This window comes from Buceros rhinoceros, unplaced genomic scaffold (assembly GCF_000710305.1).
Source record: "Buceros rhinoceros silvestris isolate BGI_N320 unplaced genomic scaffold, ASM71030v1 scaffold23453, whole genome shotgun sequence".
Taxonomy (NCBI): Eukaryota; Metazoa; Chordata; class Aves; order Bucerotiformes; family Bucerotidae; genus Buceros; species Buceros rhinoceros.
The window spans coordinates 2,533-12,183 of record NW_010405682.1 but is presented as its reverse complement, the minus strand read 5'-3'; the positions used below and the strand labels follow the sequence as shown (position 1 = coordinate 12,183).

The following is a 9,651-nucleotide window of genomic DNA, read 5'->3' as shown; positions in this document are numbered from 1 at the left end:
TCTGCAGGCACCAGCAAGCCCATGCCTCCCAAACTGGCCAAGTTAAATTCACAAGTTGTTTTAGTGCAATTATGTCATTCATCTAGTGGCCAGGCCTGCCCTAACCGTTGATGAATTATCTTCCGTGGAAGCACCAAAAGACGCGAGTCATCATTCCTGAAGTGAACCCCAGGAACATTTATTTAAACATAAAACAATATTACAAAAAGATTTCACATCAATAAAAGGCCAGTCCTCGTCAGCTGCACAAACTCCACGCTTATCTCCGTGACCGTTTGTGTTCGATGAGCAGCACAACGAGTCTGTTCCGAAGGAACTTTATTTCCTTTGCGTAGGACTTGCAGAATAAGTCGCTCAGCCTTTGGCGCAGGCCTCCTAGGGCAGGCAGGCTGTGGCAGTCGGGGATGTTCAGCATGCTCTCGAAGAACTCCTTCCACAGCTCTGCGTTGGCAAGCCTGCAAAGGGACAAAATAAATCAAAAAATTGTCTAAATTCAAGCTGTTCAAATGCTATTTCCCGTATTTCCCCCGCTCCCTCCCCAGCCGGAGGCTGGCGCAGCTGCAGCCGTGGCTGTAATGCGATGTCCTGGCAGGCTGCTCAGTGAGCCAGCGGGACTCGGGCTCGTTAGCTGCCGCGCAGCTCACCACAGGCACCGCTGAAACGCTTCCTGCGCACGCACTGGTGGATTTTATGAAGCTGTTCCCAGGTGCCGAACAGCCACAGACTTTGGTGTGACAAGAAACACGCAGAGGCAGCGCTGGAAGCTGGGACAGAAACTAACCTCAAGCAAACCTGGTACCAGTGACATCTTCCTAAATAACAGTTTGAAAAGAGTTTTGACACCAACCTCCTGAAGGCTCCCTCAGGCTTCCAGACGCCGTTTTCATTCTTCACGTGCATGTAGGAGCCGAAGAGCATGCAGTAGACTGTGGCAGCGATGCCAAAGTAGTCTGTCTGAACAAAGCATACACAAGTTTCCTGTTAAAAACGTATCGAGAGCACTAAAACTCCGCTGAAAATCTCTGGAGCCAACAGAGCCAGCTCTGCAAGAAGAGGGTTCGTGGTTTTTAATCAGGATCACGTTTTGAAAGCAACAAGCTGAAGCTACAGCTCCACTGGAAGAGGCTAACGTTTGTAGGCTCCCTTTCTTCACACCAGACACGTGTGGTGAGCTCCAACTGTCCCGGCTGTCCCCGCAGTCTCCTACCTGGTAGTTCCACGGTTTCTGTGTCAGCATCTCAATACACTGAAATCCAGATGTTTCGCACCTCGCAGTAAACGCCGTCCCTTCGGGGAACAGTTTCATGTCTATACTCTGGCCCAGGTCAATGAGCGTCAAGCCGTGAGAGAGACCATCTATGTCACACGTGTCATTGTCCAGAAACCTTCAGCCACAACAACAAGAAGCGATGGCGTCAGTGCCAAGGCTACGGCACCACGGTATGCTGTCAGGCAGCAAGGGAAACACTCGCCTTTCTCCAAGGATGAAGTTGTCAGGTTTAATGTCGCCGTGAATGATTTTGCAGTTGTGGAGCTCTTCCACCATATAAAGAATTTTTACGGCGAAGTAGATGACAAGCGCTTGAGGCATCACCTTCTCAGGAAGCTTTTTGTAGATGTTTATGGCATTCTGTAAAGAAAGATAGCGAGAACCATCAGAAGCCCCTCGAGAGGGATCACAGGGCCACGGCAGTGAACAGAATATGCGCACAACGGAGCTCCACGAAGCAGAGACATCTGACCCTGGTAACACAAGAGCGCTCCAGAAATGGAACACAGATGTTCCAGAGCACAAGCTGGCCACACTCACCAGCAGCGTGCCGTAGTTGTAGAGCTCGCCCACCAGAACGCTTCCGTTTTGGAAGAAGTGAGCGGAGTAGAAGTGGATGTAGAGGTGGCGCACAGCTGGACGGAGCCGCTCCACCAGCTGGGTGGCGATATAGAACTCCCAGGGGTTGGCAGGCTTCTGGACCTGCAACCAAAGCCTCGATTTACTCAGGAAGTCTACTGGCATTAAGAGCAGTTCTCCTCAGGCTGGGTTTTTAGTCGCTTGTTTTTTTATTGGCAGAATAAGCATTTTTCCCCCTGACCAGACAAAATCCTTCTATCTACAGTAATGAACCTCAGGTCAACACACTCAGTGATTAAACCTCTTGAATCCAGACTTCAGTTAGCCACCACGACTCCACGCTGGCTTGCGCACTCTGTGTCATTTAGAACGTCAGCCTGCCTGCGACCCTGACGCTTCTGCTGGCACCAGACATTCTGTGTCAGAGAGGCTTTTGAAGTCAAGATGGGAAAACCCCTGTGATTCCTTCCCCGCTGCACGGAATACCTTGATGCTCGAGAAACCCCACGCTTAAGTCACCTTTACACCTGCTGCTCTGCACCGAAGCAGCTGGGAAGGAGATGGGGCAGGGCAGAGCAGAGAGGGAGCTGCTCCATCTGCAATCGCCACCAAGACACGTGTGTTTGTGAACAAAGGGCCCAGCAAAGCCGACGCGACAGCCAGACATTCCTACCTATAAATAAAACCCAGCGGAGCGCACCCAGGTAGGTGTTGTTACCGCAAGACCGGCGCGTTTTCCAGCAGAGCTATCCCAAATCCACCCCGCTCACCTTGAAGGTGACTTTCTGATTGTTTCTTGGGTTACTCGCGTCCAGAACGGAAGCTTGGTAGACTTGGGCAAAAGCTCCTTCTCCTACCAAGCAGTCCACGTGGAAGGAGCTGGAACCTTCAAGGGATGGATGACATTAGGTCCTGCCACAAACGCCATTTCCCTACTCAGAAAAAAAAGGGCCACCAGCCTACACCAGTTTGTGCTTTGAAAAGGGCTCATGCTTGTCCTTCTCTACAAGTGTCTTGTTGCCAGCCAGCCCCTCCATCGCAGAGAGCCTGCCCTCCCTCTGGAGAGCAGGCGTGCTGCAAAGCACCACAGAGTCCAAATCAGCATTTCTGTTCTCGCCTGGCTCCCAGGAACTCAGACCCCAGAGTGCGCTCCTCGAAAAGTAAACACTAACGGTTCGGTCACACACGTGTTGCAATTACTGTCACACAGACTGTGTTGACACAGGACGGCTGCCGTTCCCGACAAAGTTTGAGGGTTGTGTCACAGATGACGAGGAGAAGAAAACTAGGAAAACTCCCTCCCCAGAATGCTGAACTTTGTAGCTTATGCTACAAAAAAACAAAAAAACCCCCTAAGTTTAATTTGAAATCTGATGTTTCTGGAAGCTACAAATCAACCGAATTAAAAAAATACTTCAGAGGTTCCCCGAAAAACGTCAAGGAACGCTTTAAGGGGAAATGCTTGGAGCAGCTCTTACCCAGTGGGAGTTCAGCCTTCAGCCGGATGGACGGGAGAGCCGACTTCCATTCAAAGTAGTTGGCGTAGGTGTGGAGGGGTTTAGGAAGCTCCGACAAGAATCTGCCGATCAACTCCTTATCCCAAGGGTTCTCAACAAGGACTTGAGGGAAAGGAGAAAAATATTTAATCTATAAGAAAAGAGTTGTTTGAGAGTGGTAACACAAGCTTATTCTTGAACGAGTATCACTGATTTAAAACAAACAAAAACCACCCCCAACAAACGGCAACACAAAAATCAGAGGGATAAGTGAAGCATTCCTCAATTCTGACAAGCCAGCTTTTACACCTGCATCTTCCCTGCCTGTGACAGTCACCCAGAAAGACAGCTGTTCCCGAAGCGTGTGAGCCTCAACTAGCAGAGGCCCCGTAGGCCCTCCCAAGCGCTCCTGTATGTCAGGACACTTTTAGCATCACCTAAGCCAGGTACGACCCGCACTTCGCTGCCTGTGTACGAGCTGTGTGAGGACAGACATCTCCCTGCAGGAGCCACAGGGCAGCTTGTTCGCCGCAGTGACCCGCTTCACGCTGCCAGGTGGACACGGCCCTGCTCTGGTCTGGGATCTGGTGGAAGCCAACCGTAGGCAATGCTCTGTACCTGCAGCTCTCCCACTCCGGGTGGCCCGCTCCTGCCCAGCTCCAGACAGCTTTTCGAGGGGAGGCCTGTCCACCCCAACCGATGAGGAATGCTCGATCCTGCTCGTGGCTGTCTGCTCGGGTAACCTTTGAAAAGCAGCTCTAGCAGTCCCTTGAATTCCACTTCCATGTTTCAAGCTGTTTCCCTGAAGCTCCTGTTGTACGGCAACGTGTTCAAGAGCAGGGCTACGTGTTTAAAACCAAACGTTATTAACCGACGGAACCGCCAGGGGATTTGTGCATCTTCAGTGAGCAAAACCACACCAAACGTCTGCACTTGCACCTCTGGCCGTAACCAGCATAAAGATGAATAAACCGGACCTTTCTTAAGAAAGAAGATCTGGCCATATCGTGCTACCCACAGACTAGTGTTAAGGGTCGAGGTCCCGAGGTAGTAACTCCTCGAATTCCTTAACGTTCCAGTTTGCCCAGCGCTCTCTAGCCTCGACAATCTCAGCAAGTGGTGACGTACCTGAGCCTCTTTGATTTTGCCTGCTTGTGCAGTTCTTCAGAAAGCTCCAGATCCATTTGCGGCAAGTCATCCCCACGGGCTGGACAAAGGGAGCAGCAACATCAGGAAATGTTTCTTTTCCCCCCGAGGCGTGCACATTTAGAGCGTCCTCAGCAAGCCAGGACGGTTATGGCACACTGCCGCTGCCAAGGCCGCGCAGCTATCACAAAAGCTACCACGGAACAAGCCTATTTAAAATGCAGGAGTAAAGATAACAGCTTGATTTCTTTGGGGAGTGGATTCCAGACTGAAGAGGGCAGACAAGCACAAAGGTGCCCCCAGAAGAAGGTGGTGCTGGGACTTCAGTCCGTTTTTGGACTGTTTACAGCCCCTTGGAACAGCTGAGAACAGCAGTTCGGCAGCACAAAGCCTCTCATCCATCGCCACCTTCTCTTATTCCCCCAGTTAAAGACTCTTGGAAAGCTGCTGTGCTGGGCCACGCTCCCGGCCGCGGTTCTGCGAGGGAACTGGGGCGCAGGAGGGGAGCTACGCAGCGCTCAGTCAGATGCTCTCCACCTGAAGAGTTTGTTATTCTACCTTTGCGCTCCAGAGCTTGTTGCGAATGCACCGACAGGTAATTAAACGGTGTTGATACAAGCTGGGCAGCTCGTGCGAAGTCTCTGGTGTTGTTTGGACTGGGAGCTAAGGTTTTATTACTGCTGGGTACATTCCACACTGTACAATCGTCCCGCAAGAACTCCGGTGTCTCTGTTTCTTCCTAGACAGGAAAAAAACCCCCAAACAAAACCATGAAGTTAAACCCAAGCCATCCAAACCATCCTGCCAGAGCTGCACTGGAACCGACCAGCTGCCTCTGCAGCTGCTTCAGCAACGCGGACTCTGTGCATGGCAACTTCCAATATTACAGAAGAAAAAGCCCATCGCGTCACTTGGTGATCACTGATACCCAAGTGGCCTCAAGCGTTACGGATCTCCTTCCCTCTGGAAAGGGTTAGGTGGTTATGAGAACATTCAGTGTCTCCTATGCCCTCTCCTTCCTCCCCCAGGCAGATGCCAAATCCCCGCGTCAGTGGCAGGCGGATTTGTTCTGGGGACAGAGGTCTCCACTGTCAAGCTCCTAGAAGTTTTGTGAAAACTCATCCCATCGGCAGGAAATGGGAAAGGGCACCTAGACTTCAGCGCGGTCTCAGGGGTAAGGGTATCGCAGGACCAGGGTAGAGGTCAATACAACCACCTGATACCCTGGAACTGCAGAACCCGTTTTCAAGGCTCGTTCTTGCAGTAAGATCAAACACTCACTTCTGCAACCGCTGTACAGGCAGTCAAGGGATGTCCTCCAACCGTCCTGGGCTCTTCTGCCTTGGTTTTGTGCTGTGGGATCCTGAGAAAAGAGGTAGTTGAGAACAGCTTTTCCCGTTCGCAGGCAGGCTGACCATAACAGAGACTGGCTGGTTTGAAAATGAATCGGGTTTTGGTTTTGTTTTTTTAAGAACCCCATTTACAGATACTTAGAGGAGTCGCAGTGGCTCAAAGAAACAACCTCTCCACAGCGTCCAGACAACGATCCCAAGCCCTGTCCAAGCAGGGCAGTTGCGCAATTCCACAGAGAAGCAAGTACAGCTTTCTCCTGCCATTCCACGCAGCTGCTGGCGACTGTGCTCAGTCCTGACACCGCAGACACAGTCACAGCCAAGTCACACGGAATCGAATCAGCCCTAGACGTAATTCTTAATAACTGCACCCGGCCGTTACTTCTCCTCCTCCTTACCCGCTGTTCTCTTTTTCATTCTCGTCTTCAAAGATGGAAAACGCGGGCGTGACGGGGGCAAGGACAAGGGGTTTCAGGCTTCCATCGGGCTCTTAAAACCAAAAGAGAACCAAGCCACGTTACGTACAGCCACGTTTTCAGCCCTAACCAGGCAATTGATGGCCGTGGCTACAACCAGCTAGCCAGGAGCAGCCCCAGAACAGCCACTCGATTCATCTCTCCTGTAAGAAATTGGACACAGGGAAGATTTTTCCATCTCAAAAACAAGTACAGATGTCTTCTTGGCAGCCTCTGACCAGTTGTGAAATCTGTGCTCACTGCTGCTGCCTGGTTTTTGGACAATTTTAGCTGTTATGATAAGCTGATGATTCAAACAGCATTTTCTTTTTTTTTTTTTTAGGAAAAAGCTTTGCTAACTTGAAGGACCAGCTGTGGCCTTTTCACAGTCGGGGTTTAGACACCACAGAAGCCTCTACAGAGAAGCAACACGTTCAACCCATGTGCTAATAGGCTCATGAACAGTAAAATGCTTCTGCCGTTCTCAGGCTCTGCATCAGGGTTTAGAGTCTGTTGGCAAATTAAATTATCAGGAAAGTGGCTTTTTCACACCTACTCAAACAACTACTTACCTCAAAATTATGAGGACTGGTGGGACGGGTAAACAGGAAATAAAGGAGGGAAGTATCAGAGACCAAAGAAATTAACAGTACTTACCACTTTTTCTGCAGAAGACTTCAAATTGCTCCTCGCTTTCTTCAAGAGACTGTTCGGGCAAGAGGGGCGTTTGAAACATATCCATGAGAAACCCTAAATAAAAATAATAATAATAAAAATCCAAACCCCACAGGATTATCGCTCCAAGATAAAGAAATGTTCTGACTTGGCCAACACACGCTTGTTGGTGCCATGGCCTTTTTTATTCTCTCCTAGATGAGATTTCAAGTTCTCCTATAGGAGCAAATGCTCCATTATCCTCTTAGATATCCGGGAAACTCATGAAGAGCGGGAGCTTTTCTTTAATTACTGTCTTTTTGTCTCAGGAGCCGAAAGGAGTCCCTGGCAGTGCTGACAAGAGCAGCTGAGGAGAGCATGCTGCCCGAAGGAGCCTGGCAGGTGTGTCACTGCTGACCTCCCCAGGCTCTTCAGCTAAGCTTTACTGAAGAATGCAGTCACAGTTTTGGGCCAGCCGTCCAGCGCATCGCAGAAGAGTGCCAAGACCGCTTAAAACGCCCAGGCGAGCCCCAGTGGAACACTTACCCAACGCTTCCTTCGTATGGACCGTAGGTGAAGGCTGCACTTTGAATGGTGTTGCCTGCGTCGTTCCTCCCAGCGAGGTGTTTGGGGTAGCCTGAGAAGCATTTCCAGAAGCAAAGGAAGAATTTCCACCTCTAGATGCTGGAAAAGAGAACAGCGAGATCATCTCTGAAGCAGCCTGGGATTGTTTATCAACACTGCCGCAGCCAGCAAAATGTTAGTAAGAGAAGTAAACAAGAGGAGCAGCACAATGACAGCCCGGAATCGGGGGAGAGCAGATTCTGGCTTGTTCTGAGATCTGCTTGGCAGGTTCCCAAGGGAGACTGTCCTGAAGGGCAAGAGGGACCTTGGGCAGCTGGGTGGCTTCTGAGGTGCCCGTCTGCGGTTCACAGGAACGGTCCATTCTGGCACAGGAAGTCAGGCAGGCAGCCTGCACGCACAGCGAACTCCCGACCGAGCTTGCTCGGAAGGTAGAGACAGGGGCTGGCTCCACGGAAGGGATGCAGAGACATTGCCCGGACAGGCAGGGATGGAGTTAGCACAGCCAAAGAGCATAGCTAGGCCTGGAACAGGAAGCCACGTGCCAGTGGCAGTCATGCCAACAGCACCAGTCTTACCACAGCTGGGCTCCTTACCTTCCCTCGCGTCCACAGACGTAGATAGTCCACTCTTGCTTGGGTGCCTTCAAGGGAAGCAGCAAGAACATCAGCTTGACAGAAGAGCTATGATTTGAATTTCAGGACTTCGCAGTGCCACACCCCAAGCAGCAAGGAGGCCCTTCCCAGTCCAGAGCAAAGGAAACATCCCAGACAGACAGACAGCAACTAGGGACCCTATTTCCCCCTCCCCGCCCCCCACCCCGTGACTCTTTCTAGTCATACAAAGGAAGCAAGTGTGACCCTTTAGAATATTATTGGCTGTCCCAGACGGTTTCTCATAGTTTGCCGAGAAGGAACGACCCTGTGTACACATACTGCTCTCCAGTGCCCCAGTTCAGAGCCGAGTCAGGATGTGCCCGTTGCTGAGCTGAAACATTGCTGAAGGGAGGCTGTAGCAAACCGTGGGGGAGTTCTCTGAGCTCCGGCTGACTTCTGACCACATCCTTCTTGTATGCTGCTTCCCACAGGGAGGTGGACATCGCCTGCCGGCCCACAGGTTTCGCTGGCTGCAGTGGAAGAGCAGTGGATGATAAAACGCTTGATTGAGGCTGGTCTGGTACCAGGCCTCGGGTGTTTTGGAGATCTGAGCTCGGACAGGATGCCACTCGGTTCTGCTGTAGGGCTGCGCTGGGCGTCACAGGGGGGTGCACCTTTAGAGAGGAAAAATGGTCTTTTACACCCCAACAACCCCCAGGCAGAGCCACTGCCATCTTCCCGTTTATTTCTGCGTGACCAGAACAGTTTTTCATGCATAAGAGAACTTCCACATGCAACTAAAACTAAATTGCAGAGAAGCAAAAGCAAACTTTGGGGCTTAACAATTCAAACAATGTCATCGAGTGTTTACAGGAGCACGGGTACCTACAGGAGTCAGGCTCTGCAGCCCCAGCTTCCAGATCTGGTTAGCGACCTACGCTGGTAACTAAAAGGCGGTGCCGGTCTGTGGGGTCAGATCACGAAGACTGTTCCTCACCGCAGCACACACTTACCACTGTCCCGTTTGGTTCAGCTGCTGGTTCCAGTGCCGTTTCCTCTAAGCTTTGGGTGAGCTGGGTGAGCCGGTCCAGCTTCTGCTGCAGGGCCTGCAGCTCAAGGGCAGCCAAATCCTTCCTCCTCACGGAGTCTCTCTCTTCTGCTTCTGAGGATTAAACAGCGGTATTGAGGTAAACAGTTAATTAAGCGAGCTTCTCAACGCAAACATCACAAGCTGCTTGAGTTCTAAATTTAGATCTAGAGTCTGTACAACCACAGGACAAAGCTCAGCTCTAGAGGCATAAGTTTGGGAGAAGCAGCATCCTTCCTCCTCACGGAGTCTCTCTCTTCTGCTTCTGAGGATTAAACAGCGGTATTGAGGTAAACAGTTAATTAAGCGAGCTTCTCAACGCAAACATCACAAGCTGCTTGAGTTCTAAATTTAGATCTAGAGTCTGTACAACCACAGGACAAAGCTCAGCTCTAGAGGCATAAGTTTGGGAGAAGCAGCAGGTATTTCCCACC

General features: G+C 50.9%; 1 protein-coding gene across 1 annotated transcript in view; it reads right to left on the bottom strand.

Annotated features, from left to right (window-relative positions):
* Window positions 1–259: 259 nt before the first annotated feature.
* Window positions 260–9,651, bottom strand: part of BUB1 (BUB1 mitotic checkpoint serine/threonine kinase) — a gene marked incomplete at its 5' end in the record, with an annotated part of 11,921 nt that continues 2,529 nt past the window's right edge. Inside the window, 18 exons of the mRNA XM_010133829.1 lie at window positions 260–455; window positions 848–954; window positions 1,208–1,385; window positions 1,473–1,630; window positions 1,811–1,972; window positions 2,620–2,735; window positions 3,328–3,468; window positions 3,964–4,187; window positions 4,474–4,552; window positions 5,050–5,230; window positions 5,782–5,854; window positions 6,242–6,332; window positions 6,956–7,048; window positions 7,499–7,636; window positions 7,919–7,957; window positions 8,164–8,177; window positions 8,470–8,804; window positions 9,144–9,292. Of these exons, the coding sequence (XP_010132131.1) occupies window positions 260–455; window positions 848–954; window positions 1,208–1,385; window positions 1,473–1,630; window positions 1,811–1,972; window positions 2,620–2,735; window positions 3,328–3,468; window positions 3,964–4,187; window positions 4,474–4,552; window positions 5,050–5,230; window positions 5,782–5,854; window positions 6,242–6,332; window positions 6,956–7,048; window positions 7,499–7,636; window positions 7,919–7,957; window positions 8,164–8,177; window positions 8,470–8,804; window positions 9,144–9,292 (2,474 nt within the window). The remainder of the gene's footprint in view (window positions 456–847; window positions 955–1,207; window positions 1,386–1,472; window positions 1,631–1,810; window positions 1,973–2,619; window positions 2,736–3,327; window positions 3,469–3,963; window positions 4,188–4,473; window positions 4,553–5,049; window positions 5,231–5,781; window positions 5,855–6,241; window positions 6,333–6,955; window positions 7,049–7,498; window positions 7,637–7,918; window positions 7,958–8,163; window positions 8,178–8,469; window positions 8,805–9,143; window positions 9,293–9,651) is intronic.